The sequence below is a fragment of the Artemia franciscana genome, chromosome 6 (assembly GCF_032884065.1).
Source record: "Artemia franciscana chromosome 6, ASM3288406v1, whole genome shotgun sequence".
Classification (NCBI taxonomy): domain Eukaryota; kingdom Metazoa; phylum Arthropoda; class Branchiopoda; order Anostraca; family Artemiidae; genus Artemia; species Artemia franciscana.
In genome coordinates, this window is record NC_088868.1 from 3,320,198 (window position 1) to 3,343,987 (window position 23,790).

The window sequence follows — 23,790 nt, forward strand, 5'->3', positions numbered from 1 at the left end:
ATGGCTCTGAAGCATGGGCACTCCGAAAAGCAGATGAAAATTTACTAGATGTTTTCCAGAGAAATTGCCTACGGATTGTTCTGGGTACCCGTCTGACTGACCGTATTTCAAACAGTAGGTTGTACGAAAAGTGTGGTTCAATCCCACTTTCTGGGGATATAATGAAAGAAAGGTTGAGATGGCTAGGCCACGTTCTACGGATGAAGGATGACAGATTACCGAAGATTGTCCTTGTCTGGGTTGGGAGGATGTCATAAATAAAGACTTAAAGGAAATGGGAACTTCCTGGGAGGGTGTAAAGAGGGAGGCTTTAAATAGATTAGGTTGGAGGAGGAGCGTGCGTAGCTGTGTTGGCCTCATTTACCTCACAAAATAGGCCATATTATTTAGCTATACAAACAATTATATGATTCCCCCCCCCCCCTTCCGAGTAAGAGTCCTCCTGTGAAAAAAGTTCAAGCTTTAATTTCGCTCTCCTACATCATTACACAATTTTTAAATACACTCTTTGATCTTTGTCAAGTTTATTAAATAATTAATATTAGCACAAAACTATTAACAACATTTAAGTTACTTGTGACGAAAATAATTTCAAGTTTTCTTAAAAGAAAAAGAGAGAGAAAAAAAGACAATAGATAAAGAAAAGAAAGAGGAAATATTATAAAAATCAGTTTAAATAAAATAAATACCAATTTCTAAATAACATATAGCTATCTTATATTTTTAATCAACACAACAGCCAATTTTGAATTTGAAATTTGAGCTAAGTCGAAACCTGGTTTCTTAAATCAAAAGTTTGATTATCTTCTGATAACTCTCCTCCTCTACTTAAAAATTAGGCTTGCATCAGTTCATTTTCCACACCTCTATTGATTTTTTACAACCCTGTGGATTAGAAACGAAGAGAAAAAAAAGAATCGGCCGAGGAAGCTCGGCACCAGATTCAAAATTAGAACTTTTTTGATTTTAGAATATTTAGTAGAATATTTAGTATAATGCTACTAAATCACGGTTCACATAGAAGTGAGTTTGTTTTCAAAATCTTAAGACGTGGAGAAAAATTATGTTAATAATCAACACTCACATTTCATAATATTATAACGAATGGAAAAATAGACATCAAACATCCAGGGAAACTCAAAACCACTAAGTATTTTGTTTAGATGCTTCGAAAAAGGTGAGCACCAGGGATCCTCTCTCTTATTTTTGTCGATGGAGATAGCGATTTTGTTTATGCTGGGCTTTTGTTTTTATTCCATGTATGTTATATATATATATATATATTTATATATACATATATATATATATATATATATATATATATATATATATATATATATATATATATTTATATATATATATATATATATATATATATATATATATATATATATATATATATACATATATATATATACATATATATATATACATATATATATATACATATATATATATACATATATATATATACATATATATATATACATATATATATATATATATATATATATATATATATATATATATATATATATATATATATATATATATATATATATATATATATATATATATATTTGTTCTTCACTTTCCATTCATTTTTGTAGTATTGCGGGCTATAGACATACTTGTTTACTTAGTCGTACTGTCGGGAAAAAAGACAGTAGAGAAATTTTTTACTATTTTTTTTCTAAACAGAAAACAGATCTGGCAAACAGGTGCAGAATGCTTAGGTTAGAAATACAAATCTTAGTACACCCAAATATATCAAAGAGTACATTTGATGTATCATCACAGCAGGAATTGTAAAATCTAGTGGGTAGCATAGGTAGTTTTCAGAAAATAAATATCAGAACATATTCAGGATTCACTTCCTACATTGAGGATTGTCATATTTTTGTTCACCTGAATCTAAATTTTGAATGTTCACCAAGAAACTCGCTAATAACCAAACTACCTGACACAAAATATGAATAAACTACTTCCCTCTGGGCCTGGTTCTCGCAATTCGAAAAGATCCCCCGATATACTTCGTTTATTAAGATTCCTAGTACTTTTAATTTAAATGAATGGAAATCCTATTTTTAACAACGGAGAGAAGAAGAATGGACGGCCTCTAAAATTAAAAAAATAAATATACGTGCATTACCTGAAAAGGGATTATATGCAGACCGTGAGTTATATAATCTATAAAAGTCTCGACAGGCTGGTGTTAAAGCAATTCGATGACTCATAAACAAGCTTCGTAGCAAATGAATAAATGACCCACAATAAATAGCCCCCGGACACACTTCTTTTTCCTTAGGTATTTAGCATTTTCATGGTAAAGTAAAATGAAATCCCATATAAATTAGCTGCATTAATGTAAAAAAACTGAGACAACAACATACAACTTGTATATAAGAGAAAAGAAACTGAAATAAAAATCCTTTCTTTACATCCACTCTTAAGAACATTAATCATTTAAAGAACATAGTTTTTAAAGCATTCGAGGCTGAGAGAATGTGGTTATCTTTTTTGGCCGAACCTCTCACCCAAATAAGTATCAATTGAGATACAGAAAACAAAACTACACAGATCGATGGAGCGTACCTAATTTTGCGGCTAGGGCATAAACCTTAGCTTGATAAAAATGTTACACAACACATGTAGGGATTTTGCAGCCAAAGTAACGCAGTGACATGATATTTCCAATAAAACAACGTAGTTTGCATGTTCAGTCCAGCCTAGACACAAAACAACATACATACCTGCCTCAACTCTTTCTATAAATTAAGAATCTAATTAAGCAGTTTCCACAAAATAACTCACATATAGCTCATAACCAAGAAAACAAATATAAGCGTCTCTGTAATGTACTATGACTTATCACCAACAATATTTAGGGCTTCTTTATATACATTGGGTAAGTTATCAATCCGATTTATTGGTGTGCTCGGAAGGTGGCTTAACAAATCTAGACTTTCTCGACAATCTAATATCAACATCAATATCTTCCTGTGCAAAACAAATTCACCCATATCACCTGCAAAACAAATTGTGTAAGTTTCTATACATATCTACCCAAACTTTGGACGCGGAACTGTTATTTTATATGATGCATTATTGTATAACAAAATGAATAAACTAGAGAAGGAAAAAACGAAGATATTCCCAGCAAATGAAAAAAAAAGATATAAAGAAAGATTGTAGATATGCAGATATTTGGGTCAAGACATCTGCTCGACTGTCCTCAGTGCACAAAAGTGCAAAAAGAACAAAAACAAATTTAAATTTAGTGTTTTGTCTTTTGAGGTTCGTTTTGTTTTTGTTTTATCCTTAGGACTTTTATCGGTACATTTTTGTTCTTTATTTACCTATTCTTACTCTTACTTTATTTATTATTTTATTAGTGCACTGAGAACAGTTTCGTCCAATATATTTGCACATTTATAATCTCTTGTTTATATCTTTTTTCACTGGCTGGGAATATCCTTGTTTAATTTTCGTCAAAATTTTCTTCAGTTTGTCTTGCATAGCCAGTGCGGTCTTAGAAATCTTTATTATTGTAAATAGGATATAATAGTACAATAGGATGTGCAGCCACCACGCCTACTCGCAACAGCAAAAGTTTGGACATTTTTATAAATGAAAACCGGAACATAAACATAGCTCACCGGAACATAAACATAGCTCAAATTCAATACTAGTACTGGTGATGCAATACTAACAGCAATATTACTACAGCTAATGGCGATGCTATCTAAATCTTGGCTCCTTATTTCTATATTGATGTTTTGTTATGTACTATAATCTTGTTGTTAATATAGTACCTTTGGTTGGTTCTCAATCCTACGCCTGAACGGAAGCGATAGCTTGGCTACTACTATTTTAATTTTACATAACTAAAATAGAAACATAAATACATCAAATTATACTCAACTTAGGTTTACTCAACTAAACTCGAAATTGAACTGCCTGCTTAAATCACTCCCCTAATCTATATATACCCAAACTGACATATACCCAAACGAAACCCACAAGATATTCCCAGAAAATGACAAACTGATAAAATACCCCAGAAACTAAAGTGAAAGTGACACTTGCATCTATTTAGAATCTACTTAACCCGGCATAAACCCTAGCGTACAACAGTTTTAACAGGTATTGGGAGATGCTCACATTCCTTCAACCCTTGAATTACTTCAGTCCTTTAAATGTGTCGTTTTGGCAACAAGAAACAATCCCACCAATCATGAGATAAAATCATATATCTGTTGGAACCGCCATATTTGCTCCAATGAAGTGATGATAGATTAAAAGATGACGTTTTTACAATTAAATGTATATTTAAAATCATGAGTTCTAAAGACCATATATTTCTTGCATTTCAGACTTATTGCCTTTCTAAAAGACAATTAGTACAAAAGCAAGAAAATGATCTAACTAAGACCACGATGCTAATATGATTTGGACCTGACGATCAGTAGGTACGCATCGGATATAAGATAACCAAAAATGGATGACGTTCCCACAAACATTGGACAAGTGGTAACTATGTCTAGACGCCTTCTTCTGGATAGGAAAAACAATCCATCTGTAATCTAGTTACAAATTACCACAAGATATAGCTAAACGGGTTCAGTTTTGACGACATATATGGTAAAATTTCTCCAATTGCATATCACAGGTCGACGGCCAAATTTCACTAGATAAAGCTTCCACCGACCAAAAAGAGAAGGTATTTATTTTATCTATTTCAAATAGCTTTTATTCGTAACTACAAGCAAAAAGACACCACAAATAGTAAACAAAAACATGTTTATTCAAAAAAATAACAAGAATTTATGTAAGAATTTTCCCTGAACATAGTATTTCTCACTAAGTGTTATTATATAACTTACTGGAAAAGTACTTAAACCTATGTACGTGTTATTTTGTAACTGTGAGTGATATTCCAAAGGTCCTCAGTCGAACGTTAATATTTGTTTCTGATCAAATTTCTTATCCTCTTGGCAAGTTTAATAACAATAAAATTCATCACACTTTATCTGCAAGACCATTTTACAGATCTCACTACATCACTACATCTGCAAGATCAAAGCATTTTATTTGTTTCATGATGGAAACGGTAAAACTGCTGCTTCAGATAGTTTTTGTTGCTTTTTTTTAATAGCCTTGTTTCAAACAAAGCATAAATAGACACAAATTCAAATGAAGGGTTCCTTTTGAAGGGGATGGGCAGATGGGAAGAATTTACTTCTGAAGGGATTTAGCTCTGCATACTCTTTTTCTCTTCATCAAACAGTTCGTGGTAACAAACTGTAGTAAGGAGCGACCCGACTCAATAGTAACCAAAACTCTAAAAAAATGAATTTTGATATCAATAGCTACATCAAAAGAATCGCATTTTAATGCTGATTTATATATAATAAGTTTCATCAAGTTTAGTCTTACCTATCAAAAGTTACGAGCCTGAGAAAATTTGCCTTATTTAGGAAAATAGGGGGAAACACCCCCTAAAAGTCGTATGATCTTAACGAATACAACGAAAATGACACCATCAGATTCAGCGTATCAGAGAACCCTATTGTAGAAGTTTCAAGCTCCTATCTACAAAAATGTGGAATTTTGTATTTTTTGCCAGAAGACAAATCACGGGTGCGTGTTTATTTATTTATTTTTTTTCCCAGGGGTCATCGTATCGACCAAGTGGTCCTAGAATGTCGCAAGAGGGCTCATTCTAACGAAAATGAAAAGTTCTAGTGCCCTTTTTAAGTGACCGAAAAAATTGGAGGGCATCTAGGCCCCCTCCCACGCTCATTTTTTCCCAAAGTCAACAGATCAAAATTTTGAGATAGCCATTTTGTTCAGCATAGTCGAAAACCATAATAACTATGTCTTTGGGGATGACTTACTCCCCCACAATCCCAGGGGGAGGGGCTGCAAGTTACAAACTTTGACCAGTGTTTACATATAGTAATGGTTATTGGGAAGTGTACAAACGTTTTCAGGGGGATTTTATTTTGTTTGGGGGTGGGGCTGAGGAGAGGCGGCTATGTAGGAGGATCTTTCCTTGGAGGAATCTGTCATGGGGGAAGGAAAATTCAATGAAAAGAGCGCAGGATTCTCTAGCATTACTATAAGAAAACAATGAAAAATAAACATGAAAACTTTTTTTCAAATGAAAGGAAGAAGTAGCATTGAAACTTAAAACGAACAGAGATTATTACGCATATGAGGGGTTCTAAAAATACTTTAGCATAAAGTGCGAGGTATTTAGGAGGAGATAGATACCTTGCTCTTTATGCTAAAGTATTTTTAGTAATTTCAACTATTTATTCTACGGTCTTTCTGATTCAGGGGTCATTCTTAAAGAATGGGGACAAAACTTACGATTTAGTGCAAAGAGCGAGGTATTAACGAGGGTACAAACCCCCTCGTTTACATAATAAAAATATAAGGTTATGAAAGTTTGTTACGTAAGTTAATTCTTAAGTTACGTATATTTTTTACTAATAAAAACGTTCGTTAAAAATTAAAATTTCTAGTTGCCTTTTTAATTAACCAAAAAATTGGAAGGCAACTAGGCCTCCTTCTCCACCCCTTATTTCTCAAAATCGTCTGATCAAAACTAAGAGAAAGCCATTTAGCCAAAAAAAGAATTAACATACAAATTTCATTTTAATAATTTATGTGCGGAGAGCCAAAACCAAACATGCATTAATTCAAAAACGTTCAGAAATTAAATAAAAAAAACTAATTTTTTTAGCTGAAAGTAAGGAGCGACATTAAAACTTAAAACGAACAGAAATTACTCCGTATATGAAATGGGTTGTCCCCTCCGCAATCCCTCGCTCTTTACGCTAAAGTTTGACTCTTTGCCTCAATTCTACTTTTTAAAACAATTAAAAGCTTTAGCGTAAAGAGAGAGGGATTGCGGAGGGGACAACCCATTTCATATACGGAGTAATTTCTGTTCGTTTTAAGTTTTAATGTCGCTCCTTACTTTCAGCTAAAAAAATTAGTTTTTTTTATTTAATTCATACAAAGCTTAACGTATTTTGCTAAGTAAGAAACAACTTACCTATTCCATCAAAAAGAGCACACCAGCTACCTGGAAGTCGTTCAACCACCCCTTCATCTTCTTTATCCTTTGACTGAGATAATACAACCAAACCAGGCACAAACGACCACTGAAATTCCCCAATCAGCTGATCTGACCCTTTACCAGCACGAAATTTGGAAATATAGATGGCATTCAGCTCCTAAAATTATGCTTCATAAAAACAGCCGTTGTTTTTTTTTAGTTATAATTAATAGCATTATATTACATAAACTACATATATCAGTAAAATTATACTGAGAAACCCTTGCTAATCTAAATCTCCCATAAAAGCAATATAAATACCTTTGACTATTTTGACAACCAATGAGAATCCTGAAAAATAACGACGTGGTGTTCATTTGAGTTTTGTCTTTCTTAAGGTGTACACCGGGTACAGTGGCAAACCGTCTATTTGGCCCAAAAACAGGATGTGTAGAGAAGCACAACATAATGTTATATGCTGTCAACAGGGTAAAAATGTCTTTGGTTGTAACTCAAATTTAGTTTACAAAATAGCAAATGGGGAAGTTGAATAAAAGGTGAAACAAATTCTAATTTTTAAACTAGCCCCAAAGTAATTTTGAACCGTGTTCTTTCTTTTCTTTCTTCCGCTCGGTCCACTCTCTTAAACTCACGCTTGGTCGATTAGTAAAATCCATTGTCATTTACATTATTCTGTTCTCAAGTTGTCTATATGGTAATGGTGTTTTTCTCGATTTTTTCAGAAATGTAAATTTTAAGAAGGTGAGTTTTTTTTTCAATGAAAATATTAGAAAAGTATCTCCTCTCCAATTGACGGCACATGCTTTATACATATATACCTAAATTATCTAAATTATAAATAAAAAGCTTGATTTATCTACAACTGTAAAAGAATTATCCATATTTAAGTTCAACGCAGCCCAACAGATTGATTCACAAAAATCTTCCTTTGTTTTGTTGTCACTCGGTGAGAGCTTTTATCTAATATTCACGACACTATTGCCAAAGCTTATACGTAAAACTTTTGAAGTAATTTTTTTATATATACAAGGTGAATTTTTTCTCCTTTTTTTAAAGTATATTTTTTTTACTAATGAAGGTGATGAAATGAGGGATTCATCAAAACTAACCGGCTAGGGACGCTGAGCTAATTTAGGGCGAACTATAGATTACCTGTAAAGCTTTTCTAAGACACGCAAATATCACAGATGTATTTATCCGTCGATTTTCTCCCAGCTCTCGATCGGCTCTCCCATCAAAGTAAACTCTCGATAAAACAGGAATGCATTCATCATATCTAAAAAGAAAATTATAGAATTCAATCAATTTATTTGAGCAACTAGCCAAAAGACTATAGGAAACTAGAAAGACTACAAATTCAAGCTGGGATCAAGGCAGAAAAATCCCTGAATACAATTACATGGTGTAGTGATTCTCAGTCCTTTTTTTGATCAGTTTAGATTGCTTTTTTTAAGGCCGGTTATGAAATTTAGATTTGGAATGCTCATTTTTAATTCAATTCCTATCCCTTTCTAGATTTGTTTTCTTTTCCGCTTCTTTTAGAGCTTTTCTTTTAAATTATATACACCGAGTCTCTAGCTTCATGAAAAAATAGTAAAAAAATAATTAGAAAATCAGAAAAAAGAAAACTCTGGTAACTTCTGGGTAATTTGAAACCACAACTATTTCTAGACATATGAAAGTTGTAAATCGGGTATCTATCATCACCTTAAAAAGACACAACGCAAAAATGACTGCAGGAACCCTTGTCCAATCAAGCACTCATTGAAATGAGCATGTGTTCTTGAAGGAACAAACCAGTAAGATCAACCAATTATTAACTTAAAAAATTTATAGAGAGAAAAAGACTAAACAATAGTCAAAACAAGGCTCTATGACCGAAAAAAAAGTTGGGGAAATAATTAATCAAATTCAAGTCCCCTTCGAGCTTGAAAAAGGCGGTAAGTTACCCAAGGAAAATATGGCTATCATGGTTACAACACCAGCTGCAACACAGCCCATAGTAACCAAAAATTTAAAATCGCGTTAAAAAAACAGTTAGTGAGAAAAAACTGCCATTTGTAGCTGATTCAGGAATGGTAACTATTATTTCGATTAGTCTTAACAGACTTAAAGTCGAAACAAAAGTACATCGTCGGATCGAAACAATGGTACACCTTTGAAATCGCCATCACCAGAAACCCTGTACAGGAGACTTACAGTCTCCTGGCTTGAACAACAAGGAAAATCAGTTTTTTGCATGAGTAGCACTGATATCTCCTCTTTTTTCTTTTTCTCCATTGCTAGCGAGGCACTGGAACTTCACATGTATGCTCTGCAGAGTGAAAATGGTATTGCCTTTTGCAGTTTTTTTTCTGTAGTTTTTATTACCAGAGCCACCCCAATCAAGCCGTCGCTATACAGAAAAATCACTTAATTAGCCTGCGTTTCCAATCCACCGCTTTAGCGTTATCTATTTTGGCGTTGCTAGTACATTACACTTATTGAAAAGAAGCATAGATGGCGGTTCAACCACTTGTATAAGTAGATGGAAAAGGAGGAAACGTGGAGTCCTATGGTGGCACAGTGGATTTGACCTTAGCTTGGTAATACGGGACCCAGAGATCGAATCATGCTGCAGGAATGCACTGCAGGGCCGACGCAGGGGCCTTAGTAGTCAAGAAGCGTCGTTAATCTGATACTGATACAGGAAACGTGGATGCCGAGCAGGGAGAAATGAAATAAGAAGGTGCGCGGGATAAGCTGTTCCAGTAATTGTTACAAACCATGCTAACCTTCAATCGTCAAAGTTAATCTCTCGTCGAACACTGGTAAAAATTCAACTGACCAAAACAGCTGAAATTCCAAAACAAAAAGCGATTTGACGAGACCTCCCTGAGCACATCCAAGAAACTCAACCTGTTCTGAGGCCAATAGAGTCCTACTGCACCACGCCGGATTTCATTCTGGTAAATTGCCGATCTCTCTGTAATAAGCTGGAAGATTTCGAAGTTTTAATCCGTGGTGAAAACGCAGCAGTTGCTGCTATAATAGAAATTTGGAATCTTGACGATGCCTCAGGACGAATTGCAGGATATAACTCACTTCTCAGTACGCGTATTAGTAGAGGTGACTACCGACTCGATGGAGATGTTGGAATCTATGCGCGGAAAGACATTTCATACAAACTTTTCTCCGAATATACTAACCCGAACCACGAGGTTATCTGGGCCATGTGCCAATTCCCTTGTCTATCTCTTCACTTTGCTTTACTCTTTACGTGCTTTACTCTAAGTATCTTGAAATATTCACAACAAAGACAGTGATCTTGAGCAAATACGACAAACATGGTTTATCCCTGCAATAAAAGCTAAAATTCGTGAACGACGTTATCTTTACACACGTGGTAAAGCAAACCAAGGAGCAATTGTACGGAACCAAGTAGTGCGCATGGTACGCCAAAACTAAATATGGCCGTGAAAAAGTTGTGCCATTTCTGAACAGTGAGGCTGCCAAATGACACCGCTCCGTCAAGAAATTAAGTGGAAAGTCATCAAAACCTACTGTTTCGATAACAAACGATTACTGGGGTCTTGTGCTGTAAACGCCTTCTTAACCACTATATAAACTACACTTCCTCTTGTGACTGCCCAGGAAAATAATATCTGCTTGAAGACTGCCCCCATGAGGGTTTAATTAAACTAAATGAGTTAGATGTGTGCAAGAAGCTGAGAAAAATAAAAACCAGGAGTCTCACCTTTTCCTGGCGAAATCCCTACAAAACTCATCCATGAATTTGGTATTTTCCTCACTCTACCCCTTCCCACTCTGATTAATCAGCGCTTTGCGTCCGGAGTGTTTCCCTCGCTTTGGAAAAAGCACACACACGTGTTATCCCGAAGGTAAACCTACCTAAGGGCTGTGATGACTTGAGACCCATCTCCCCAACCCCGTGGGTTGCAAAAGTGACGGAGTCTTTCATACTTCGCTGCCTGTTCGCTCAAGTGCGTAAATCCATAGACAAATATCAGTACAGAGGACTATCTAAATGCGGAACTTCCGTCTACCTATTAAGAATGTTCGGCCGTATTCTAAAGTCAATAGAGACCCCGAGCTGTTTTGCTGACCTAACTGTGATCGACTTTCGCAAAGCCTTTGACCTTCTATCTCACCTCGGTACATGCCTTAACTTGGAGTGAATGGGAGCCAAGCTTCAAACTCTAACAACTGGCTGCCGTCTAGACGGCAGCAGAAGGATTCACCCTCCATGATGAAGACAATGACTCCGACTGGAGTGATACAAAATGCAGGGCCCCACAAGGCACCAAACTTGCAGGCATAGCATTTCCCGCTATGATTAACTACATCCTGAACGAGCATGAAGACAGGTATAAATTTTGTAGATGGCTTATCTCTCATGGTTGCTTATCTACTTGAAGGTAATACTCCTGTAGCGCTGTTTGCTAGTGACATTTTCGATGAGCTAAATTTCCAATGTAACGAGTCCAATCTAACCATTAATGCTACTAAGTCGAAAATAATTCGGCTGAACCCCCCTAAAAAGAGACCTTACCTTCCCTGAAGTCCCGTTTCCTGTTGTGTCAAAAGTGAAAATACTGGGAGTCATTTTCTCCAAAGACTATTCTTATACCGCACATGTTGATGATGTAATTAAGAAGGGCAACACTTCCCTACAAACACTGACTAAAATGCGTTGTTTCAGTTGCGATGTCAAAAGTCTCCTCCGCACCTACCTTTGCTATTTAATTATTTGTTTTATTTTTTGCCCGCACGATACATAAAGTAAATATCGCAGAGTAAGAATAAATATAAAAAAACACAACTGTAATTAAATACTTTTTCTAGTTTTATTTATTGAAATAATGTAATGTGAATAATGAGATATAATGCAATGTAAAAAATGTGAAATAACATTGAAATAATGAAATTAAATGGTTTTTCTAATTTTGTTCATTAAATCATGAGCGTTTTCGAGAATATTGGAAAACCCGAAGCTCATTCTACAGATATGCAAATTTCTTTTTGCGTCTCCCCTTGTGGAAGGTATAATGAGAGAGAAGGATTTGTTTATTAAATAAATAATAAACAAAAAATGTTATAAAGAACAATTAAAATAAATAATGATATCAAACATAAAAACAACATATCGTGATTGGACAAACTCCGCCCAATAGTAACAAAAAGCTTAAAACTCATAGAAAAAACCTGGCGAATGAGAAAAAATTGTCATTTCAAGCTGATTAAGGAATGATAACTATTAACTTGATTAGTCTCAATAGTAAAAAGTAAATATGAAAACTAAACGGGAATTTCAAGAAACAGCCTGAAATCACTAGAAAAATGGCATCAGATCAATTCAAAAAGAACACCATTGGAACCACCAAGGCCGAAAACCCTATGGAGGAACTACCTCAAGGCTAAAACTATAAATAATAATTACCATTCTTGAATCAACTTCAAATGGCACTTTTTTCTTACATACCCTTTTTTTCAAAACAGGTTTATAAGTTTTCGGTTACTATGTTCTAAAGATGGTTCTTTTCGCTACAACCACGATGAAATATGTATCACACATAGGAGAAACCCTTCGTTTTTTTTTAGTAAGTCCTTGTAAAGATCGAGCCACACTGTCAGCACTTTTACGGTAACCACTCTTCAAGGCGATCCCAAAAATCGCCTCTTAAAGAAGTTAATCCCATGGGAATGGTAGCCTCTTACCCCCCTCCCCCCAGTCAGCAATTTTACAGACTTTGTTTCTTTTAGTGATAATTGCTCTGTTCTAAATTAAAAAGGAAAATTAATGGGTTCTAGTTGTTGACAGATTTTCGTATATTTGGCAAACGATATTTTTTACAATTTTTTCATTTTTGATCTTATTGTAATCTCCTAAAAAAGAAGCTATGGAGCCGTTAAGGGAAGACACCTTCAATGAATTCCATGTTTCCAAGAAATGGAAAGAACACGGAATTACCAGCCTCGAAATGAAAGATTATGGTTAATATGATGGTGCTCGTAATTAACTCGGTTTTTTATTTGCGTTTAGAGAGTGTGGTACCTGAAAACTCGTGCAATAAAATCAAAATACTAAAAGTTCGAAAATACTTTTTATGTTACGTACAACGATAAAACGTAAAGGAAATGTTAAACTTTTTCTGCTTTAGTGTCTTTTATAAAAAAGAAGTACTAATAATTTCAAGACCTTATAGTTTTCTAATAGTGCTGAAAAAATCGTTCAAATATCATGCTTAGCCCGTGAACACTTTTCTCCAGTCACGACCAATCAGGACAATTTTGTATGTTACTAAAAAAACGAGCGACGTTAACACTACTATTGGGTAGAAATCGCGGAACTTACAACAAGCAACTGCAATAGATTGCATGAAACCTGCTAGTCACTGGAAGAGATCACGATGGGGGGGGGCTATGAAAAACGTACAAGCAAGCAGATTACATATTTAAAAACGCATATTACCTATCTCGCCTTTTACTTAGGTTGCACTCAATAAGAGTTACGAACGTAATTCTTACAGTTCAGCTAACCAAAGAAAAAGGATCTTCCAAAAACTGACAATGCTTACCCTTGTATACGACCCCCCTTTCACCTACCAGCAAAACAGAAAAGCAAATCTATTTACAGAGGAAGAGATGCAGTATCTTTTGACACTCACAATACTTATTCTTAAGGTAAACTTCAATCCAGTTTTAAAAAGTTTTCAATTAAGGTGTTTTAACCTCAAATGGCTATTTCGACGTTCGCCAGCAGCACTAATACGCCAAATAAACACAATTGTGAAAAACTTGCCTGTGCAATTTCTGAATACACTCAACAGCATAGATAAAGGCATAAACATCGATCAAAAATCCCTTGTAAGAGTTGTTCAACGACGTTAATTCGTCAGCCTCTTCTGGTCTAAGTACTTTCAGTTGGTTATTCAATTCATTAGTTGTAATTTCTAGCAACAAAAGATGCCTGGAATAAAAAAGGTACAATGGAAATAAAAAGAGAAGAAGAAGACATAGAATAATGGTCAATGAAGCATTCAAGTAATTTTTCTTTAAAACAATGGATACAGGGTAACGCACTACTTTCAGGATGGTAAATTTTAGCTCCTTAACTTCAAAAATTTTTTGTTTTAACGTAAAGAGCAACAAAGCACATGCAGAATACATTTCAGCTCTTCAGCTATCAAATAACGTATATCTTTTAATTGTTATCACCAAATGTTATTTTTTCTAAGATAAAATGTTTAAAGTCTGTGCATGTGGCACAACACAGATGCCACTGACGTCAAAAGAAATGAGCTCTCCTATTGCCAAATATGGCCAAAACGTGGCGCAACACACTAGCCTAGAAAAATATACCCATTTTAAAGCAACAAATTTGCAATGTTGAAACATTTGTCCATTAAAAGCCCAAACCAACTACTATGATTGGCATAATATTAAGTTCTTCGGAATATCAAGCACTATTAAAAAGAGCAAAATAGAGGAGTACACACTTGCAAGGTGCGGCAGACGGTGGCAAAACAAAGTGACCCTCACAAACATTAAATTTCTAATTTAGATGCTATATGCTGTGGTTGAGAGAAATTCAAAAATAGAATCATAAAACCATTAGCTACCAAAGTACAGGCTCTCGAATGAAAATTCTACCAAAGTGGATCAGATGTCAACGAGAAACAAACAAGTTTTTTAACTTTTACTTATTTAACTCTCTTGAATATTTTAGGAGGGTAATTGGTCCCTAAGCACCCAATAGGTGTCCTGAATGCTGCTGCTGAAGTCTAAGTGATAAAATTTTAAACTGACTTTACAACAGTAATGGGAAAGCCCCTTTAAAAAATAAGTTGCATACATTAACATTGGGGATAAAATATTTAATTTTCCAAGTAACAGGTGAATTGAGCTCACAATTCGAAACTTTGGACCTCACATTTTTTCATCATTATTATCATCCGAATATATGTATGCATGCTTTTGTTTTGAATAAAAAAAAGTATATAGTATACATAAAATTAAATGCTAAAACATAGTCTATAAACAAACTATTTAGGGTCAAACCCCTACTTTTTCTCAATACGAATTTTTTTTCTTGCTTTAGACTATAACGAAAAAACACCGAATCGTTAATAGATTTATTTCGAAAAATCTATATTTTTACATTCGTGTAGTTGCCTTTGCTTGGCAGATAAAACTATTGAGATGATTTTTGAAATGAAGGAGAAATCCAAAGTTTGCGGGAAAGGGAATTAGGAGGGACTCTGGCCGGATGGCTTAGAAAACACACACATTGCATTTTGCATATCAAGAACTATATAACTTCAAAACTCAAATCTACAATTCTTTCATTCAATTGTAATTGTACTGTGGAACTATTTATTGAATCTTGCACATAAATAAAAATATTAAATTTGAATCTTTAGAACCCGAGCTTTTCGAACATTGTGTTATGAAAATAGTATGCATTACTTGAGCGCTCAGTGAAAGCATATCAGGTATTATTACCGACAGATGAAATTCAATGCGACATGTAAGGAAATATTGCTCACAATTTTGACAAGTCAACGATAACGAAGCTATTACGCTCTGGTGTGAATGTTTTTCCTCTATGGGCAGCACCATTCCAAAAGTAACCAGATTCTTCAATATAATACGATAAAATCAAAGCAGTAGGAATAGATTTGATTCCGGTCCATAAAGAGTTTCAAAAGATAAAATATTGTATCAAAACTTGACAAACCAAAGAGCTCAAGTCCGCAATACGTGTAGATGATACGCAAGAGACACCAAAAAAACTTTCTAGTGGCAACTTCTAAGAAATCTTAAAAAAAACATCAATCACATGACGAAAAATCATTCAGCAAGCTTTTAACGAGAAAATAAAAGAAAGTCAAGTTTACTTGGCAATGCTCCTCAGGATTCAGATAACATTATCAGCCATTTTTTGTGCGTGTGTGTTTGCGAGTCATTTTTGACCACATTAATTAAAGGGGAATTAATTAATAGAGGACTTATAATTAATACTGAACTGAATTAAGTAATTTTAGCACTCAGAATATGAGAGTGACAGTTATTCTAAAGGCCTACAGCAGGACCAAGTTCAATAGTGAAATATTTTTGTCACCTAGTGGAAGAGGATAACAACAAATAAATAACTCGCACCTAATACTTTCACAAGACCTCCTATTGACGAAAATGGCTACCTGAATTATGCAAAATCAGGTAAAGCTCTCTTAGCATCAGTCTTGAGCAGGGTTGTCATCTCTAGCAATTTATTACTAATTTTAGAATTATTTCTCTCTCCTTAGTCAAAACCTTTTTGCGCAAAATTGTTTAAGCGGTTTTATTTCACACTTTCTGAATATAACAGTGATTGTAAGCACTCTTTGAGCTTGACAGTTACAAAAAAACAGAAAAAAAAAATTAAAATCACTCCAAGATGAAAATAAAAACGAACACGTCCTTGAACAAACCACGGGTTCGACTTATTTTTCCTTGTCTAGTGATTTTCAAACAATTAAAAGGGCAGGTTTTTTTTCTGGCACCAGCACCAGCCCTGCTTTTTAGGATGAACAGGTCTGGTAAAATTAACATTAGCTCACATCCATGGCTGTCTTTTACGAAAACATTCAATAGCCCCTTGTCATGATAACAAGATAAATACATGAGCCTAAAAGGAACAGAGTCAGGAAAAACTACTTTAAACAGAGATTTATTAGGTACAACACTGTTCAAAACGAATTCTTTCAATCGATGGTGCCCAAATAAAACTAAATTGAAGGCGAGCAGTTTCGAGAAATATTTTTAGGGCCTTCATAACTGTGAATTATGTTATTTACAGAATAAATAATAATTAAGAACTCACTCTCTGTTGCCGTCAGCAGATGTCAATGCCAAAAACCTATTCATCATGACTAAACACGCCAGCTGAATGAACTTCATGAATCCGTTAGCCACCAAGTAACAGGCGAAATTATCCACCCGTCGATCTTCTTGACTTTGTGAAGAACTTTCGTAAACAGAAAGTTCATATTGGAAAAACTAAATAAGAACACACAAACTTAGATTCAACATAGAATCTATAAGCACGTAAGGGGACAGAAGTGTCAGGGTTGGGTTTATGAAGAGGATCTAAACTGGGGATAGTAGGGTTGTACAAAAGGTGGGAAAGCATGTATTTTTCTAGTTTCTCTATGGGGGTGCTTAAGACGAATTTTCATTAGGAAAAAGAATCCACCCTGTAGCCTTTTTCATGCAGACAAGTAACATATTCAAATTAGTACCGCCATTCGGATAAACTACTATTAGCGCCACTTTCCTCACGAACATAAACAGGTAACTGGCACGTACGCAGGGGGACGGGCCTTCGCCCCCCCCCCCCAATTTCGTGAAATTTTTAGTTTCCCGATGGTTTCTTGAGATTTTTGGCAAAAGTGGGACATCTATTAAGAATCTAGATGCATGTGTGAAGCCTTTTTTTGGGATTTTACATCATGCAATTATCCGGTCAAGTCACTTTCCAATTATCAACCCATTTTCTGTCTAACTTTTTACTCTCTTTGAAGTAATTAGCGATTGTTAATTTTTTTTTTGCAAAGAGAGTTTGCTTTACACAGCAAAATAGAATTATCCTTGATATTAGGGCATTTATCCCCTCTTTTCAGGATAAAATAAAGCTTTTAATGGATCAATTCTGGAAACTGTCATTTTTTATTAAAATCGACGTTTTTGCAATAGAAGAACTACCCCCCACAGCACCCATATTGCATTGTTAAACCTAATATTTCCCTTTCAGTGGGATATAGATTATAATTAGTGGGATATAGATAATAGATTAATCACTGGTTCTAAATCGCTATGAACATAACCTGAGCCTAAAACGTACTTTCGAGGCTTCAGTCTTCTTCCCCCCCCCCATCCGCTACAATACTACAGATTAAAGTTAATCTGTATTTTCCGATATACGTGCTTTTTGCATTTATTTAGTTACTAAATAAAAAAGGTGCTACTTTATATCTGCTGTTTCGAAGGTTTTGTCCCACCCCCGAAAAAAATTCCTGCGTACGTGCCTGACAGGTAACACCACTTTGAAAATTTTATTAACATTAGCAAGGACGAATTCTATGTCTAAAACATACAAAGCTAATCTTTCTTGAAAGGTAATCTTTCTTTCTTTAACAATTTTAATTGACATCACTTATCTACGGCTTCTTTTATTTCATTTGATTTTCATTTTTCTTTTTCTTTTAATTTCAACTACAGTTCTAAAGCATTCTTCTGGTAGTCACAGCTTCTTTATTCTTTGTCTTTTTATCCTTTTTCATGTTTCTCCCGGCCGTTAAGATGGCTAAGCAGGGATATTTGACCAAATAGCTCACTTTTAATAGCTGTTAATTCACTAGCTGACAATTTTGTGTTTTAAATTATTTTTTTCCATAGTTAGGCTTAGCACCAGAGTCATTTTTTTTTTATTAAATAGAAAATTTTTGGTCCTTTTCTCAACTTATTACTTTAAACAATAATAAAAAATCTAATTCCAAAACCAACTAATTAATTTTCACTAGATATATTTCTTCCCTGCCCCTCTTATCTATTGGATTATTATCTTTTCAATTAATCCCTTTTTCAGTTCATTAAAAATATGAGACTAAAAATTGCAAGACGAAAGATTCTAGTTTTAGTTAACCATCCTAAATTCTTTAAGGTACTTCCCTTTTAGGTTTTACTAGGTGAACCCTTTACACTACCAATCTCTTTATTCATTCTATACCACTTTTATATTAACTCTATCATCAATTACTCGAAAGTTTGTCAGTGAAATTATCAGCAGTCATCATCTGCTCAATCCTAATGCCACTGTTCCATAGAAATTAACTCTTTAATCTACCGACTTCCAATGACTGGACTGATTCATGCGGAATGTTGTCTGTTGATTTTAAACCTGATTTCACACTCCTTGCGTCACCCACAGTTTTGGGTAATAATCCTTCAATTTTTCTTTTTTGTTGTAATTTGTGTTTTAGACTTTAGAAAAGGCCTAATTGTTACACAGTCTCTCATACTTTTGACTTCTAAACTCCAAAATTGTGTTCGGATCTTCTGGTTTTTACGTCTAGTTTTCCCGTAATGATTTTCTCAAAGTTTTTTTTTTACGCAAAGTTCGAGTTCTAAAAAAAAAGAAACATAATTCTAGTTTTAAACTCAATTTCATAATAACTATACCTGACAAAAAAAAATTAATGGCATATTTGGATTCAGCGCCCTAAAAGTAAACCAACCCAATATTAGGTATTATCTTCTAATTCCACATAAAAAAACATAGAAACAAAGAACAAATTTAGAAACGAACACAAATATTACCGCATTAAACATATCATTTGGAGATTCGTATTTTTGATGTTCCTGAACTTTTTCTAAACTACTTTGCTCGATGCTGAAATTAGAACCAGGAGGAGCCAACTCCCACTTGTTGAAATCAATTTGAGGCTCTGCTGGTTGAGTTGGAAGGGAGACTACAACTGAATTGGGTACTTCGGCGTTGCTTGCATTGACAGTAGATGTTTCATCAACTTCCATTGGCTAAAATTATTAGCATAATTAACAAATTAAACTGAAAGAACAACAGAAAATCAAGTAAATACAAATTCCCTGAACATAATGAAGTAAGAATTTTGTTATTATAGTAATCAGTTTAAAAGAGGATCTAAACTGGACTGTTACCTAAACCTATTGTCTCTGCTATTTTCTAAGCCCTAAAATAAGAAAGGACCAAAGATAGGAGTTTTAAACGTATTCTAAAGGTACAAAATTTAGTGTCTGGATCTATTACAAGAAGTTTCAGTTAAAAATCAACAACTTCCCAAGAAAATGAAAATAGTATTTGACCAACTATTTCACCAATTATTTTCGGCATTAACTGACTTTATTCAACAATTGGAAAAATTGTCGCAACTTAATACGTCAACATTACATGGGGTTCTGATTGTTTAGATGGAATACAATCAATTTTTTAACTTTTCCCAAGGTTTTTGGTTAAAACTTTCCCTCTGTTTTCTCTCTCTCTCTCTCTCTCTCTCTATATATATATATATATATATATATATATATATATATATATATAATGAAAAATGAAATGATTTCTTTAGGATTTTTAGTATGAAGAGCAACTTCACAGATTTTATATTAATTATAATTTCAAGATTCAAGATTTTATTTAAACTTCTGTACAACACACACAATATAAAAGAAAGGTCAAGTCGGAGACACAAGGTCATAAATAAAGAACATAACTCTTGACTATGATATAGCAAAGAACGAACTTATCAAGTATAAAGCTGTAGCTACTACCTAGTGAAAAGTGAACTATAGCCCATGGTAACCAAAAGTTTAAACGCGTGTTTCGTAGAAATTACCTAAAGAAACGATCATAAATGGTGTTAGTCAAGGATCCCATGTAGTCGTTACTGATAGAAGTTTTGTTTAGACTGTAAATTGACAACTGTTACAGTAAAGACCAAACTCATACTAAATAATGAGCTGGACACTGGGACATCATAGTGAGCTGTTTAATGGCTCTCTTATTTCAGTTCAGATTTCAAGTTATTATTTTAGTCTTCAGTTCAGAATCGCCAAGGTTATTATGTAAACTGTAATAGTAAAGAACGATAACTAGCCAATGGTTAGGTAAAGGAATACAAATGAGGACATCAGTTTTATGGATGAAGAGATATTTGAAACCTAGTAAAGAATTTTACATAAAGAATCGATTGAGTTCCTTATAAATGTTATAGTAAAGAACGACCTCTAACCTGTAGTAATTTTATATATAAACTTGAAAAGACTAACTCGTTGTATATCCCGGTTGCAGCGATAGCTAGCATATATAAAGGATGGATATAGTTCATTATAAATGGGGATTATGTAATGTAAGACTAGACCAATAAGAGCAACTAAAGCAAAGAGCATGGACAAACAGTATGAAGTAATAAAAATAAAAAATGAGGCAGAAAAAAATGGGGGCTAAAAGAAAAGCCATAGCCAAATCAAAACGTGTCAAAATTGAAAATGATTGCGATGAAAATACAATTTTTTTAAACGCAAGGACCAAAGTTGTATTGTGTTATAACTTCCAACATTAATCACTTGTTCAATACTGTATTCAAAACCACAGAATAGGAAAAAAATAACTCTTGCAAATTATCAAACAGTTCGTGGGAACGAACTGTAGTAAGGAGCGACCCGGCTCAATAGTAATCAAAACTCTAGAAAATGGAATTTCGATACCAATAGCTACATCAAAAGAATTGCATTTTAATTCTGATTTTAAATATATAAGTTTCATCAAGTTTAGTCTTAACCATCAAAAGTTACGAGCCTGAGAAAATCTGCGTTATTTTAGAAAAAAGGGGGAAACACCCCCTAGAAGTCATAGAATCTTAACGAAAATCACACCATCAGATTCAGCGTATCAGAGAACCCTACTGTAGAAGTTTCAAGCTCCTATCTACAAAAATGTGGAATTTTGTATTTTTTGCCAGAAGGCAGATCACGGATGCGTGTTTATTTTTATTCTATTTTTTTTTTCCCAGGGGTGATCGTATCGACCCAGTTGTCCTATATTGTTGCGAGAGGGCTCATTCTAACGGAAATGAAAAGTTCTAGTGCCCTTTTTAAGTGACCACAAAAATTGGAGGGCACCTAGGCCCCCTCCCACGCTAATTATTTTCCCAAAGTCAACGGATCAAAATTCTGAGATAGCCATTTTATTCAGCGTAGTCGAAAAACCTTATAACTGTGTCTTTGGGGACGACTTACTCCCCCACAGTCCCCGTGGGAGGGGCTACAAGTTAAAAACTTTGACCAGTGCTTACATATGGTAATGATTATTGGGAAGTGTGCAGGCGTTTTCAGTAGGATTTTTTGGTTGGGGGGAGGGGTTGAGAATAGGGGGATGAGCTGGGGCAGCTTTCCATCGAGGAATTTGTCACGGTGGAAGAAAATTTCCATGAAGGGAGCGCAGGATTTACTAGCATTATTTAAAAAAAAACAATGAAAAAAGAAATATGAAAAAGTTTTTTTCAGCTGGAAGTAAAGAGCAGCATTAAAACTGAAAACGAACAGAAATTATTACCCATATGAGGGGCTCACCTCCTCCTAATACCCCGCTAAAGTATTTTTAGTAATTTCAACTATTTATTTTACGGCTTTGGTGATTCAGGGATCATTCTTAATGAATTGGGACAAAATTTAAGCTTTATTGTAAAGAGCGAGGTACTGACGAGGGGGCAAACCCCCTCATATATGTAATAAAAACATGAGAATACAAAACTTCTTTACGTAAGCTAATTTATAAGTTACGTATGTCTTTTACAAAAAAAAAGATTCGTAAAAAATTAAAAGTTCTAGTTGCCTTTATCTTCATTAACCAAAAAATCGGAGGGCAACTAGGCTTCCTCCCCCGCTCTTTTTCTCAAAATCATTCGATCAAAATTATGAGAAAGCCATTTAGCCAAAAAAAAATTAATAAATATGCAAATTTCGTTTTAATTATTCCTCTGCGGAGAGCCAAAATCAAAACATGCATTGACTGAAAAACGTTCAGAAATTAAATAAAAAAAACAAGTTTTTTTTAAGTGAAAGGAAGGAGCAAAATTAAAACTTAAAACGAACAGAAATTACTTCGTATATGAAAGGGGCTGCTTCCTCACCAACGCCCCGCTCTTTACGCTAAAGTTTTTTACTGTTTTAAAACAAGAGCTGAGAGAAAAAGTCAAACTTTAGCGTCAAGAGCGGGGCGTTGGTGAGGAAGCAGCCCCTTTCATATACGAAGTAATTTCTGTTCGTTTTAAGTTTTAATTTTGCTCCTTACTTTCAGTTAAAAAAACTCGTTTTTTTTATTTAATTTATGGTAAGGAATGCACTTTAGTAATTAATTTAATTTTGAAACAAAGGAATTATGGCTGAAACCTACGTGGAACTTCATACGTAAGACCAGATGAAGCGTTGATTCCTTTTGTATGTTATAATCATATAGAGTTCGGCTATCTTCAAGCATCTTGCCTTCAAAAATGAGACCCTGGTGGCAAGGCGGAATGCCTTCCTTATCGTGAATTTTCATCTTCACGTTTTTTATAGTATCTGATGGCTCAGCTTCGACAGTTATGGTTTTTCCAGTAAGGCCTTTGACAAAAATCTGCATAGGTTTTTCCTGTAAAAGTAATAAAAACACTCAACTGACATCCATATTAATACAAAATTCAGAGCTTAGCATGAGGAGGCCTGTGTTTCTCCTAACCCTCTTTTTCTACAGTTGGAATATCGTTTGACTTCGTTTGACTTTTTCTTAGCAAGAAATACAGCAACAAATACAGAAATAGCAGAAATAAAAACAAATAACAATACGGAAATAAAAATTACAAAAAAAAGCAACAAATTAAGAATGTCTAAGGAAACTCATACAGTCAATGTTAATCCCATGTGAAGAATTTTTAGTCATAGACAAGTAAGTTGAGAAATTTTAGGGTGGCAAGTGACGAAACTAGTCAAATATGGCACCATAATCCAGTGAAGCAATTTTTCAAAATATAAACATATGCTATATTCTTGTCAAAAGACGCTTGTGTAATATTATTGTGTTTATGGAGAAACAGTTTTGTCAAAAATTGAAATATATTTTTACATTATGTTTTATTGTTTAC

The 23,790-nt window shown here is 34.3% G+C and overlaps 1 protein-coding gene across 5 annotated transcripts in view; it reads right to left on the bottom strand.

The window, feature by feature from the left end:
- Positions 1-1,566: 1,566 nt before the first annotated feature.
- Positions 1,567-23,790, bottom strand: part of LOC136027920 (uncharacterized) — a 63,201-nt gene continuing 40,977 nt past the window's right edge. For 4 of the 5 annotated variants that reach the window (XM_065705357.1, XM_065705362.1, XM_065705360.1 and 1 more), the window contains exons 7-13: positions 23,064-23,300; positions 19,454-19,672; positions 16,959-17,134; positions 13,896-14,063; positions 8,246-8,369; positions 7,070-7,250; positions 1,567-3,028 (exon numbers count right to left, since the gene is read on the bottom strand). In XM_065705357.1, the coding sequence (XP_065561429.1) occupies positions 2,862-3,028; positions 7,070-7,250; positions 8,246-8,369; positions 13,896-14,063; positions 16,959-17,134; positions 19,454-19,672; positions 23,064-23,300 (1,272 nt within the window). In that variant the 3' untranslated portion in view covers positions 1,567-2,861. Of the gene's footprint in view, positions 3,029-5,086; positions 5,345-7,069; positions 7,251-8,245; positions 8,370-13,895; positions 14,064-16,958; positions 17,135-19,453; positions 19,673-23,063; positions 23,301-23,790 lie in introns of those variants that run through there. The other variant, XM_065705358.1, reaches the window with a different exon arrangement.